Raw genomic sequence first — 14,875 nt, forward strand, 5'->3', positions numbered from 1 at the left:
GTATTTGTAACGTGCCTTGAGATCTTCAGACAAAGAGTTGAAAATATTAACTTGATAATTGGATGAAATACCTTCAGTGTTTCAAAAAAGAGTAGTGTGTACAGAAGTACATTTCACATGGCTCTTTTTACATGGCCTGAATAGGTGTGGGTGTTTAGAATGCTAGCCTATGTGATCAGGATATGGAAATTTGTGGGTTTTGTCTCTGCTCAGGAATTCACATGCTGGCTTACCTCCCCCACCACCAAGGAAGGGTGCAATTGGGGGATGAGACCAGAGGCAACTCATCGTTTTATTCTCCCACCTGGATAGCTTAGGGCCCTGTGTGTTGTACGGTCTGCCCTCCTCATGGAGCTATTGACGCAACTGTGGCACGCTTACCCGATTGACGTTGGGAGAGCTCAGACTCCTCCTGTTAAGTTTTCCTTTCCCCGTTAACTGCTCTTTCACCGCAACCTCCTGCAGACCAGTCAAGACATCAGGACAGAAACACTTTACAAGCATCTACACTGTGATCGAAGTGTGGTTTTGCATATACATGAAAATATTTCAATACAGCCCTAATGCACCATAGAAGAAAGGAGACTTCACAATTTAATCTTTAATGTCTCATATAGTATGCTGATAGTAGGAAGTCTACAGGGAGCGGGCAAGTTTGGTCCACTAGTAACTGTTTGCTCAGTGGTATGGCTAGAATTTTACATAATCTTTAGAAGGTCACTGAGCATCTATAGCCCTGCATCTATGAGAGGGCTATATCTGTAACAGATGTGAACAGTGAGACTCCTTTTCCTAGCTGAGCTCCTATTTTAATTCTTTAAAGTAATTATATTTGACAGAGAACTTCCTTTCAATACTTAAGAGTGCAGCACACTTTATTGTTAATTTATAGGGGGCAAGCACATGCTCAGATTTGTTTTGGATAACTTTCTCTCTCTTGCTTGCATAATTTATACCCAGAAATACAATTTTCCATAAATGTGTCCCTCTCCTGTGTTTTTCCTGGTAAACAGATCAAGTTACAATACTTACGATTAACCTAATCAGTGTCTCACTTATTGATAGAACAGGCTTGGTTACGCCAATGCATAGCATGTACAAGATGACACAAGTTGCTAATGACTTCAGAAAACTTGCTTTCTGAAACTCTGGGTTTAATTTTAAAGCCAACTCCACACACAACTATCTTTTTTGAAATACAATTCTGGCAGTGCACAGTGTGTTTCAAAACACACAGAGAAACCCAGAATGGACAGTGCCCCTGATATCAAGCCTTCAATCCTACCTGTACTGCATACAATTTCGAAGGAGTAACAAGTATGTGAAAGAGCTACCATCATGCACTTGCTTCCTTCGAAGTCTGTGTCAGGACACGCTGAAGAGCTGAGGCATATACTGAAGTGGCCCTCTTGTTTATTAAGCCATTGCATGCACTGATAAAAAGATTTCTATCACAACAGTGTTCTCAGTCAGTATATTTACTGATGTCAACTCTGGCATTGGAAAAAATAATAATAAAAAAAAAAGACACCTGGCGAAGACGATCCAGGGTGAGAATGTTCTCCACTGCCAGCACACTTCGCAGGTACTTTTCAATATAGGCTTCTGAGTCAGCTGAAGCTGTGTTTTCAACATTAGCTGCCATCCTTGCTAGTGCCTCCCGCTCCTCAGCTCCCTGAGCATCCTGGGAAGAAGGAAAGAAAGGCTGCCTTGTTTAAAGGAAATATTTCCAATTAAAAAAACCCCCCAAAAATACAGCCAGCCAACCAACCAAAAAACAACACGTCTTTCCTGTACAGACCATACGAAGGCTTTGAAAAAATGGATGATGTTGATTCAACATTGAATCTTCCCCTAAATTAGATAAGAAATTAATCTACTTCTACAGTACATGCAGGAATCCCTAACAAAGACTTTTTAGGAGCTCCTGCAGCATAGAAGCTAGATGGGTGCTTCTATTGTTTTTGATGAGTACAACCCTTCAGCTGTAAAGGCTGGTTATGGTTCTCTTTCCTTGTCAGCAGAGTTTCATGGGGAGATATCACCATCAAGCAATGTAAATACTATTCTTGGGGGTATTTTGCACCACTGTGCAAGTGCAGCATTAACGTCTCCCATAGATTCCCCACCCCCCCCTCAGAATAATTGATTCTGACGGGGACTCGAGGAGGTGAAGGGAAGCCACAAGAGGGGTCATGCTGCAGTTATACCTTTCGCTAGCCAGGGGCTAATGTGGCGTCAGAAGAGGGCAGCTGGCTCACATGCTGGAGCAGCCAGCCATGGAGAGGGAGGGGGCAGAGGCCAGGTGAGGAGGCATGGAATGGGGGAGGAACAGAGCAGGGCACCCAGAGCTGCTGGGGGAGGGGACGGGTCACACAGACTGGAGTCCAGAAGGGCTAGCTGGGGGGGAGGGGAATGGCAAACTGGGGCGGGGACACAGGAGCTAGTTGGGTGACAACACTGAGTGGGAGTGGGGGGTGCAGGGCCACATGGGGACAAGAGGATGGGGAGTGCACTGCCACATGGGGATGGGGCAGCCATGCCTGGCTGAGCGAGGGTGCAGGGCCACATGGGGATAGGAGAAAGTTGGGGTGCAGGGCCAAATGGGGACTGGGACAGATGTGCCTGATTAAATGGGAGAGGTTGAGGTCAGCCAGGGTCTGCATGGGAAAAGCTCCCCAACTCCCTAACAATCCCTCCCCCTCAAAAAACCTGTTGCATACTTCTCCCAGCCACAACTCACAACCCTCCAGGTTCACCCCCAGGCTCCCTCCCAGTAATTACTTCCCTCTCCCTTAGCTCCTCCATTACCCGTGACTCTCCCAAGCCTTTGCTCTGCTTCTGAGGGGTGCGGGAAATACGGTTCTATACTGTAGTTTAAATGAATTATTACTAAAAGTTCTGTACTAATATGCCTAGTAAGGAATCTATTTGTCAAAAACATTTCCTTAATCTTTTTTGTTTTCTGTACTGTTACAGACATACTTGCTGACAGGTATTTTGAAATAAATTACCAAAATAATTGAAACTGGCATGATTATATTATGTTATTTTGACAAGTAAAATATGCAGAATTTTTATATATTATGCGCAGAATTCCCCCAGGAGTAAATTGTCTGTCTTCAGATATTTTATAGCACTAAAGCCAGCCACATTTGGGTCTTTGCCTGCTCCCTACAACATACTAAGCTACCATATGAAGGGAAATAAAACTAAGAAAGTTGACAAAACAGAGACTACAGCTTCAGACATGCTTTGGGTGGGAGGTGTGTCTGTCTCTCGCAGTGCTTTCTTGGAGGCTGTTACTGGGCATCTGTTTTGATCAAACAAAGGCAAGAGTGGAGGCAATGAAGGAAAGTATGATGAGGCTCAGTGCTCGAAGGGTTAAAGCAAGGCATTATTTATTAAGGGACAGCCTCCACTTGAAATTTAGATTCTATTTAAAAAAAAAATTAAAAGTAGTCCGGTACTAAACCTGCTCCCGAGTCCCAGGACAAGATTTCTTAAAATATTTCTCTTCCCCATTGCTGTATGAAAGACCCACTCAAATGACGAGGGAAAACTGACTAAACACGGTAGACAATGCAGATTGCTGCAAAATGCACAACGTGCAAAAAAAACAGTTTGTCTAATCTCTGTCTGTTCTAGGAATCTTAGTTATTACTTGTAGCAACAATAGGCAATGAATATTCAACCAGATGTGAGATTTCAAGAAGCTGGTGTCCCTTTGACAGTTTCAGGCATTTTCAATTCCTAGTTATTCACCTCTGGAATATTAGAGACTATCTCAAAGGTGACTCCACAGCCAGGAATGGAACTTCGGTGAGACATTCTTCTTAGGAAGCTCTGTGCAAAACCCTATAGAGGAAGAAGGAAAGGGGAAAAAATGGTTGTTTCAGTTAAAAAAAAAAAAAAGGTGTTTTAAAATAACATTTTCAACAAAAGCAAATGTTTGTATATGGCAAACAACAGAACAGACAAAACAAGCAGGCAGCATTCAAAGGACTTTAGTCCAAATAAAGACAAAATCAGTTACTTCTGTCTTCATTACAGATGTAAAAAGGGGATTATCTTTCTACACAGCAAAGTGACCTCTTAACTAGAAAACAAAGGATTGACTGGTTTGAGATGATTATTTTTTCTTTTTTGGGGAGACCCCAGGGTGACTTTTCTTGAATATTGACAAGTAAAGACATTAAATTCTTGACCAAAGAGATCGTTATGAAGAATGATTTAAGAGGGCATTGTCATTGTTTATGCTGACTTGGCACCGCGCAGGGTTAAGAACTGGATTCTTGAATTAATGCAGAGATGAGTCATTGAAAGATGCTGCTGAGTCTGAACAGCCTGGAAAAGTTATCGCTGGGGATTAAAAAAACCTAGTGAGAAGGCTGAATTTTTGTGTTGTCAAATAGACTCAGCTTGCAGAGGAAATCGGCATTGATGGCAACTCAATACAATCTTTATGATAAATGGAGCCTGCAAATGATTTCTGTGAAATGGGTTCCCCCCAGTTTTAGATAATGGAAAATTTGCCTAACTGTTTCCTTTCTGGGAAAGGCTTCGCACCTTGTCAAATATTTAGTGCTGTGCCTCTCTTCCTCCAAATACTATCAGCAGCTCAGTTGTGTCCACAGGGCTCTGCCTGGAGCTTGGCCATACCCCTTCTGGCCTCGCTTCAGACTCTGCCTCCAGTAATGCCAACAGAGGAGCAGCTCAGCACCCCCACCTTATCGGATATGGACGCTGGCATAGAAAGCCAAATTTCGGGGCAGCATTGAGCAGAATTCTCCCTCCTCCCACCATCTTCATCAAGGAATGAAGATTTTCAGGGATCATTCCCTCAATGGGACCATTCATTGAGCTCCTGCCTCCCATTTATTCCTCCCCCCGCACCTTCCATCATGGCACAACAGGCCAAATGGAGAAAATAAAAGGTCAAGAGGGACTTTCGTTCTGAGAAGCCACAGACAGCAACGTGAGCCACAACTGCTGCTAGCATACCCCTAAATGTCTCAGACTGGAAGAGAGGTCAGTTTCTAGAAACAGATGCAGTCAATGTTACTGATGGGGAAAACATAATGCAGGTTTCACTTAGGATCCATAGGCAAATGAGACGAATTTCACTAATCTACAAAACACAAGCTCCTGGCCCATGAGGAAACACCTACTAAACTCTACCCAATGTTAAATGATTGGGATTAGAGAGACTATTCACCATATTAATACTAATGATGTTGAAACAAAAGTTCTCTCCAGTATTTAGCAGCATCATACAAAAGCCATGAGAAAAAAAAAATCAAATAATCTTCCAAGACACTGAAATTATCACACAGACTACTAGCAACTTGAAGCACCTCGTTATTCCCACACAGGACAGAGCAAATCGGTGTTAAGTAAACACAAGGAATCAAAACAGCAGCTGGTTGTTGCTATTTCTGATGCTTCTTTATGACAGTGTACCAAAGTAAAGAGCTGAAGCTGCTGAGGATGGGTGAAACACAGTATCCCACCTTCTTGATTCTCCAAGTCTAGTCCCCAGCAGGACTTGTGAGGAAGTGGAACTGAAGATTAATGTATAAATTATTTTGGTATCTTCAAAGCTTCTACAAAATGGACCCAGATCACTTCAACATGTCAAACAAATGTATCCAGCCAAAGAAAAACTACATCAAGAGAAGAACTGGACACTTTTCTTTTTGTTCTGTAATGCTTCTGGCTAAGAGTTAGTTTAAAGACTCTTTTTAGAAGGCCACTGTTAATTTCATTTTTCTTCAAGGGACACTTGTCATGTCTCAGAATTACAAACACACAGCTCCCATAAAATATTTAAAAATACGCACCTCCATCTCAACCCGATGTTGGCAACCTATCAAATCCACCAAAACAAGGGGTACACCAGTGTTAAAATGCTGCAGTGAAGTGAAGCACAGACTAGGAGTCTGAGCACAGGACTGGGGACCAGGAATTACTGAACTCTGGTGTAGAGCAAGTCAAAAGCTCTTTGCCTCAGGTCTCTCATCACTTTGACAGGGAGTCAAAACTCACTGGAGGGTTTTAAAAGATGTACCTGTCTCCCGTAGACATTAACACAGACACGTTTGCGTAGCACTAGCTGCATTTCTGCAGGATGGCTGAGCTGGACAGTCACTCTCACAATAAGGAAAACTCTTTCATCTGTTGCTGATCCTTTACTGAGCTGAATGCAGTTATGGACTGTGGAATCCCAGGAGGCTTCTACTTTCACCTGCAAAGGAAAGAAAGCATCTCCTCTAATACATAAATTTTAACTCAAAAAATTTCTAGTTCACCTAGAAGTGGAAAAAACCAGATGTCTGTTTTAATAAGAGGTCATTTTACATCAATATAGTCTCCCAACAAAGATATTTGAGTTTAAAAATGGAGGTTACTTACCTGTAAGTGGAAATTCTTTGGGATCTGTGATCCCTAGCTGTATTCCACATGTAGATGAGCATGCACATCATGCACTTGAGTCCATAAATTCTAACAAGCAGTGTCCGTTGACCCAGGGCATAAGAGGCAGTGTGGGCTGACACCTGTCCAGTTCTTCTTACTGTGAATCCAGCAGGATCCGAAGAAAAGGGGACTGAGGGGTGGTAGGATGGAGGGGAATATAGATATGGACCACACATCTCAAAGAACATCCAGTTACAGGTAAATGACCTCCACTTCTTTGAGTGCTGGTCCCTATGCTTGCTCCACACCTGGGTGACTGACTAGCAGCATTCAGACTGAGGAGGGTGCGAGGATGCTAGCAGCAAAGATGCTTAAATTACTGCAGTTCCCACTGTTGCATCTGCTTGAACTAGCGTACAAAATGTTTTGTATGTGTGTGAATGGAACTCCAGGTAGCCATTCTACATATGTCCAGTATCGGTACTTCCTGCAGGGATGCTGTAGCAGCAACTTGTGCTCTCATGGATTGTGCCCTTACCCCATCAGGTGGAGGGATGTGTGTTAATTGGTAGAACTTGATTCCCCCAGAAATCCACTTACATTCTCTGAGAGGATAGAGCTTGTCCTTGCAACCTTTCTGCTATGATGAGAAATAGCCTTGGTGATCTTCTGATAGGTCTGGTCCTTTTCAGGTAGAATGTCAAGGCATGTCTGACTTTGAGGGAATGAAAGCGGCTCTCTTCAGCAGAGGCATAGAGTTTCAGGAAAAAAACAGATACATGGATAGTCTGGTTGACATGGAATTCAGAAATAACTGGGGAGGAATTTAGGATGGGGGTGAAAGGAGACCTTTTTCCTTGTGAGAAACAGTATAGGGTGGGTCTGCCATAAGGATTCCCATCTTGCGCAATCTTTTGAGTGAGGAAACAGCAACTAAAAATCCCACTTTCAGGGACAAGTAGGACATAGGGCATGTTGCCAAGGGTTCTAATGGAGGTTTGGTGAGCATAGACAGGACAAGATTGTGGCCCCACTGAGGTGTAGGTTTGACCACTAGCAGAAAAATCCTGACTAGCCCTTTCATGAATCTCACTGTCATTGGGTGAGTGAAAATAGAATGTCCAGCTACTGGAGGAAGGAAGACACTGATCACTGCAAGATGAACCTGCAGTGAACTAATGGAAAGACCTGAGGGTATTTTTTTTAAAAATAGGAGAATCTAAAACAACTGGGACATCTAGAAAGCTGGGAGAAGGCTGATTATGCTGAGCCAAGGTAGAGAATAATCTCCATTTAGCTAGGTAGCATTCTTACTTTGATATCTTGGATGGGTGCTGAGCAAAAACATTCTAGTTTTGATGCCCATCCAAACACCAGGCGGAGTGGCTCTGGATTGCGGTATCCGATTCTGCCTTCTTCCTGAGTAAGAAGATCTGAAAAGGTGTGGATCCTGATAGGAGGTGGGACTGAAATTCTCAGGAGTTCTGAGAACCAAAACTGTCTGTGCCAGTTAGGTGCTACAAGCACTGTTGTGATGGATCTTTCTCAAGACCTGTGGTAGCAGGGGAATAGGAGGAAAGGCATACGTAAGTTCTTCTGTCCATGACAACAGGAGATCATTGCCCTGGGAGCTGTGACTCATAGCTCCTCTGGAGCAGTACGGGGGAAATTTCCTGTTCTTTGGGATCCCTTTGCATCCCAACTGAGGTGTTCCCCACACAGGGTCTGCAGAGAACTGTTTGCTAACGAGTTATGAGCACTTGGAAGGTATGTGGCTTGGATGGTGGTGTAGTTTCTGATGCACCAAACCAAAGCCTGACTGCTTCTAGGAAGAGATCTTGCTTTGCCCTATTTGTTTATGTAACAGACCATGTTGCTGTTGTCTGATGTTACTCTGATATAGAAGTAAATGTATAAGCAGTTTTAGCAGACTGCCCTCAGTTCCAGTAGATTGATGTGCAGTCTGGCCTCTTGTGGGGGCCAGGTACCTTTTATGGTGTGGTTGTTCATGTGAGCATTCCAACCCATAAGGGATGAATCCGTTAGAAAAGTGACATTGGGGCAGGAGCACTGAAGGGGATTTCTACTTTCACTGGTTCTGGATTCAACCACCAGGTAAGACAGGTGATGACCCTGGTGGGAATGGCCACTCTGGTGTTGATGTGATCCTCATCTGGTGAGTAGACTGACCAAAGCCAGGCCTGTAGGCATTGTAGATGAAGTCTGGTGAATGGTGTCACATAAGTGCACAAGACCACGTGTCTAGAAGAGAAAGGCATACTTTGACCATAGTCCTTGGTCTGCAAGTAATCTGTGCTATCAGATTGCTCATAAACTGAAATCTTTCTGTGGGGAGGACTGCTCTGACAAACTTTATTGTTGTGTGGGTGTTAAAATGGTCTTTTCTTTCTTTGCAGACATCCATCCTGCTAGACGATGGAGCAGGAACAAAGTCGCCGGGTGTCGGTCAATACTGCCTCTACTGGGGCCACCTACTAAGAGCTAGTTATCAAGATATGGGAAAACTGTGTACCCTGACATCTCATTTGGGCTGCAACCACAGAGAAGACCTTCATGAATACTCCTTTGCTGTTGCTAGTCTTAAGGGAAGGACTATGAACTGGAAACGTTCCTGATCCACTAGAAATCAAAGGAACTTCCTTGATACTGAAATGGCACTCATTCTATTGCCCCTTGTTGGAGGGGGGAGTCCACCTCCTGTTTAAGAATCACCTCATGAGAGTGGTCCCTGAAGGGGATTTGTGGGGAGGGAGAGAGAGAAAACCTCTGTGGAATATCCTTAATGGACGAATTCTAGGACCCAATTCTCAGTCGTGATAGAGTCCCAATTGTGGGTGAAAAGTGAGAGGTGGCCCCCAAAGATAACGCGGGTAGAGGTAAGTGGCATCAAGAGCAGTGAAGGATATCACCGGAGGTGTCAAAGGTAGCCCTTAGTGGGTGGCTGAGAATAGGCAGATATATGGTAGCTGAAAATTGATGCCTCTGAAGCCTGATGTTTATGGGTGGATGTGGGTGGTATAATGTCTGTGGAGAGGTTGGCCTTGGCCTATACATCTGCCTCTGGTGTTGTCTCCTCAGGGCTGGGGTGTAAATTCCCATGAGGCGTAGAGTTGACCGTGAGTCTTTCAGCAAGTGTAGGGACTCATCTGCTTTCCATTAAACAAATTTGGCCTGTCAAAAGGCAGGTCCTGTATGGTGTTCTGGACCGCTTTGTTGAAGAGTGTAGCAAAGACTCATGCTTTACAACTGTGTCAGTGGCCAAGACTCTGAATGCAGTATCCACTGGAGCCAGAAGAAATGCCTTTGCCAACAACTTGCCCTCCTCTATCCAGGACTGAAATTGGCCTCTGTCCTCAGGGGGAAGCTTGTCCTTAAAGTCAGCCAGGCTAGAGTAATTGTTAAAATCATATTTTGCTAACAAGGCCTGACAGTTCATGGTATGAACCTTTTTTCCTCCAGAATGTCCAACCTCTTCGAGCCCTTGTGAGCCGGAGTGGTCTTGGGATCTTGTAACTCTCTTTGTGGCTTAATGTACCACCAGGGATTTGGGTGCTGGGTGGGAGAAAAGACATACAGCTTTTTTGGCAAGGACAAAATCACATCTCTCAGTCCTTTTAGGCATGGGGACTCATGAGGTAGAGGTATGCCAGACCACTCTGGCTGGCTCCATGATAGCCTCATTAACTGAGAGTGCCATCTTGCTTGGACCTGCAGCCTACCGAATATCCAGGAGATAGTACTGGAAGTCATGGATCTCCTCCAGTGGTATCTGGAGGCCATTGGTTATCCTCTGCAGTAGCTCCTGGTATGCCTATGGTCGTCCAGTGGAGATGGTGAGGATGGAGTGACAGCTTCAGCTGGAGCTCAGATGAGATTCCCATTGGTGCTGGCAGATCCGAATCAATATCCTCCTCCTCCTTGAACTGTGACAGATCTGGTGGGTGCTGAGGAGAGGTGTTGTATGACTCTTGGACGGATCTGGGGTGTCTGCCACAGAGTTTCCATGGGCCCCAATAAAGCCAAAAGGAGGGATCAATCAGATGGGAGAGACCTCATAGCACCGGATAACATCCAGATCTCCTCGACTCTCTATCAGGGCTCAGAACTCTAGGAGGAGATGGACTGGCTGGGGTGCCTTACTCACCTGAGTCTGATAACTGCTCTCTCCTCATTGGTGAGGTGGAAAGTATATGAGGGTGGATGCTCCTGCCTATGGGTTAGAGAAGGGATGATTCTTGTGGTGCTAAAGCAGTTTTGTCCTCCAGTGTGGCAATTTCCCTTTGGAGGACTGGGCTGGAGAGAGGAGGCTGAGGGTAAGGGAGGAATATATCCTCTGGTGTCGTGTAGGTGTCTGGTTGTCCTGGCATTTTGGGTGTTCCAGTGATCGGGACCGATGGTTCGGACGTGTCCCGGGAAATTGTAGTTGGGTTGTCCTCTGAAGGGAGGGCTGGTACCAATGAAGAGTCAGGTCCAGCACTTCTGGGCAGAACCAGCAGACGTCAGTCCTCGTGTTTCAAAGCCAGAGCCAGCAACAGATCCTTTTTCTTGCACACTGTGTCCTCCAAAATCCTGGATCTATAGGATCCACGAATGAAGGCTCACCCAGCCTGGACGGCCTTTGGGAGGGATATCTTATGGACACACCTCGACAGGGATCTGTCCTTGCAACTGTGAGAGTGCCCCCTACTCTTATGGGAAGCTGTGGAAGAAGAGCCCTTGGGCTTAGCATTTGCAGACTCTGCTTCTAAGATTACGTTGGGGGCACTACTCATCTGATGGAGCCAATGTACAGCGTGTGGGGGTGTCTCCGTGGCCTGGATCAGAGTGAGGTCTCATCGTCTTCTTCATAAGGTGTTTCCTTAAGTGAAGGTCATGAGCTTCACGTGGTTGCGGTGGAAATGAGCAACAGATGCTGCACTTTGCTGGAATGTGCATCTTATCCAAGCAATAGAGACAGTATTTGTGATATTTGTGATTTGTGGAGAAGGAGTGAGGGCAAGAGACAGTTCTTGAACCCTGAAGCTCTGGGCATAGCCTCGGATCTTGGGTAGAGCATCTCTGGTATGGGGAAAGAACAAGCTATACTAACTAACTAAACTACTATAAAATTATTTACAGGCTACGAAATAGAAAAGTTGGAGAAATCTGTGGACACAGGAATTCTGAGTCAGGGCATGCGATGGGTAAGAAGGAACTGGAGAGGTGTTGGTCAATACTTCCTCTTATGCCCTTGGTCTGGAGCAAAAGGAGAATTAATGCTCATGTGCAGGCCAACCGACATTGCTTGTTAGAATTTATGGACTCAGGGACATGCGCACCCAAGTGTTGAACACACATAGGGATCAGCACCCAAAGAAGAACTGAGACTTTTTTAAACACAAGGACATTTCCCTTTGAAAAAGAGCTACCAATCTCCTAGATTTTTGACTATAACTTTTAAGAGGACAGGATCATTCCATTTTGCTCTTATGAAGACACTCCAGAAAGAGCAGAGCTGATTACAATGTGAGTCTTTGGAAGACAAATTTCAGTATACTTCACTTAAAGACCCCCCCCCCCCCTTTTCTTTTTTTTTTTGCTTGACAGCTGAGAAATATTTTGCCTGAACAGTGTTAAAAATATTTGGTAAAATACAGAAATCCTATTAGGCTTGAGAGGGGAAAAGGAATTTCCCTGCTCATAAAATAAAAATAAAATTATGGAAAGTTGATACTACATATCTTCAAATAATTAGAAATATCACATGGTAGCACTCTCTTTGGGTTTCTTGTTTAGAGTGCATGCAGAAAAATTTTAATAATTTTAGAAGTCTGAGGAAATTCCCAGACAAAAACAACTGTGTTAAGTTGGAGTTAAAGTTTGGAGTAAGTACCAGTAACTTAAAGGTTAAAAAAAGAAATTTACAGGAATGTTGGATTATCCCAAAACCAAGCATTACAAAACCAGGAAATTCAGAGTTAAGGTTATACTGAAAATAAATCAAAACATGCTAAGAAATGGAAATGCACCGTTAAGGCACCTAAACAACTGCAACTCCACTTTAATGTAGTTTTTTGGGGGGAATATAATAAAATTCCATTCCTAGAGAACAATTCTAAAAACAATCAGCCTTAGAAAGTACAAGAGCTGTATACTTAATGTGTCAGTCTAGATGCACTCCTGTGATGTCTAGGTAAGAGTTTGCCTACACATGAAAGGTAATCCAGAAATAGATAAGGTATGAATTAAAAAAAGATTAACTCCATGTGTGAATGCTTTTATTTAGAATAAAAGAGTGCCTTGTTGTGAATTATCTTAATCCACTTTGGAAGTGGAATAGTTATTCTGGAATAACTCCCTGTGTAGACAAGCCCTGTTAAGAAGAGGTTAATAAGATGAGAAGACTCCTGATCTTAAGCATTCTGGGCTGTTCTTTTGCTTACCTCACTCTCATAGTATTTTACAATCTGCAATTCAAAGAATTCCTCTTCCTCTTCCCCAGTGAGAGTAGCATCCCATCCACCAGGTTCTGGGTCATCAAGGTTATCTTGAGAGCTAAAGTCATCCGCTAGGAGCACAGAAGACTCAAAAATGTTAAAAGAAACAAGAACTGTACTCCATTCAAAACAGCACAAGAGTAGTGACATTAATTCTTGTGTACTGGCCAAATGCCAGTTTGGACAATTACTTTCTGCCTATGTAAAATTCCACCATAGTTTCACTTCAATAGGGTATCCTTTTTACCTTGCCTGAAACTGTTGTGTTGCATTGTACAGGGAGTGTGCTTGTGCTTTGGAAGCCTTTGGTATGAAGCGTGCTATATGAGGTCCTTCGTACCCTGGGACTTGTAGCAATGTTTGAAATCATTACAGACTTGGTCACAGAAAATCAGTTACAATTTAACAGCTAATGTGGTTACAGATTGTGTCACACCCTTGCTTAGAACTTCAGTATGGGCTATCTAGGGCAAGGAAACTAAAGCAGTTTCATCTGGAACAATTTAAAAAACAATGTGTTCCTTGTGCTAACAGCCAACGTAGGTTGGAAAACTGCTCTCAAACACAATTCTGGTTGAGCTATGTGTGGTCAGTCACCGACCTGTGGTCATGTGAGCAAGGCCTCAGTTTAGGTAGTCATTCTAGTACTTACCAGTGCCAATATCAAAGCACGCTTATATTAATTCAGTGATATTTTATATATGAAACAGTTTATCTCCCTCCCTCTTTACATCCCTTATCAGAAACTTCTCACCTTGGAAATTCCTTGAGTTTACTATTCATCTAGGCTGGAATTTTCAAAGAAACCTAAGAGTTATGTGCCCCACTCCCTTCGAAATCCCAGCACAATTTTATTTTCATCTAGTTTCAGGCTAGAAAGGACAATTATGATCATCCAGTCTGACCTTCTGCATACCAAAGGCCAGATAATTTCATCCAATAATTCCTGTATCAAGCCCCATAACTTCTGGTTGACCTAGACCATACATCTTTTAGAAAGACATCCAATGTTGATTTTAAAACTTCACATGATAGAGAATCCACTAAGTCCTTGGTAAGTGGTTACAATGGTTAATTCCTCTCACTGTAAACAAAAGAAAATCCTGTGCCATATTTATAGTCTTGAGTTTATCAAGCTTCAGCTTCTAGACACTGGATCTTTTTCTACCTTTGCAGCTAAATTAAAAGGGCTCTCTACAATCAGAAATCTTGCCATGTACCTACAGACCATGATCAAGTAACTTCCTAACATTTGCCCTGGCAAGCTAAGAGTCTGAGCTTCTGAAGTCTCTCGCTATAAGGAAGTTTTCCCAGAATCATTCTTGTAACTCTCTTCTGAACCCTTAAAAAGGATAACACCAAATTTTTGTAACGTGTGGACACCCCAACTGGACACAGTGTCACACTAATGGTCACAGCAATGCTGTATATAGAGATAACACCACCTCTGTACTCTTAGTGATGCTTATACATCCAAGGACAATGTTAACTCCTCTTAGCCACATCATCACACTAGTAGCTCACGTTCCACTGGTTATCCACTAGGACCTTTAAGTCCTGTTCAGAGTCTCTCCTTTCCAGGATACAGTCCCCCATTCCGTAGGTGTGGCCTGCATTCCTTGTCCCTATATGTATGACCTTGTATCTGGATGTATTAAAAGGCAAGTGAGCCCAGTATACCAAGAGACAAAGATCACTCTGCATAACACACACATTCTCACTTACCATTCCACTCATTTGTGTCATATGCAAACTTTTTCAGCATTTTTTTTCCAGATCTTTGATAAAGATATTAAAGAGCACTGGCCAAGAACAACGATCTGTGGGACTCCACTAGAACCATTCTTTTTGAATGATTATTCCGCATTTACAACTGGCTTTTATTGTTAGCTTCTAAGTTTTATTCCCTTTGTTATTTTATATCTCCCTTCTTCCTGTCTTTTCACTTATTTAAGGTCTAC

General features: G+C 43.4%; 1 protein-coding gene across 2 annotated transcripts in view; it reads right to left on the reverse strand.

The window, feature by feature from the left end:
• KIF13B (kinesin family member 13B) overlaps window positions 1-14,875 on the reverse strand; it is a 205,879-nt gene that overhangs the window by 39,379 nt on the left and 151,625 nt on the right. For both annotated transcript variants that reach the window (XM_084622092.1, XM_084622091.1), the window contains exons 30-34: window positions 12,861-12,985; window positions 6,071-6,247; window positions 3,766-3,858; window positions 1,532-1,684; window positions 382-459 (exon numbers count right to left, since the gene is read on the reverse strand). In XM_084622092.1, coding sequence (XP_084478218.1) covers window positions 382-459; window positions 1,532-1,684; window positions 3,766-3,858; window positions 6,071-6,247; window positions 12,861-12,985 — 626 coding nt within the window. The remainder of the gene's footprint in view (window positions 1-381; window positions 460-1,531; window positions 1,685-3,765; window positions 3,859-6,070; window positions 6,248-12,860; window positions 12,986-14,875) is intronic.

This window comes from Lepidochelys olivacea, assembly GCF_965140295.1.
Source record: "Lepidochelys olivacea isolate rLepOli2 genome assembly, chromosome: 3".
Lineage (NCBI taxonomy): Eukaryota > Metazoa > Chordata > Testudines > Cheloniidae > Lepidochelys > Lepidochelys olivacea.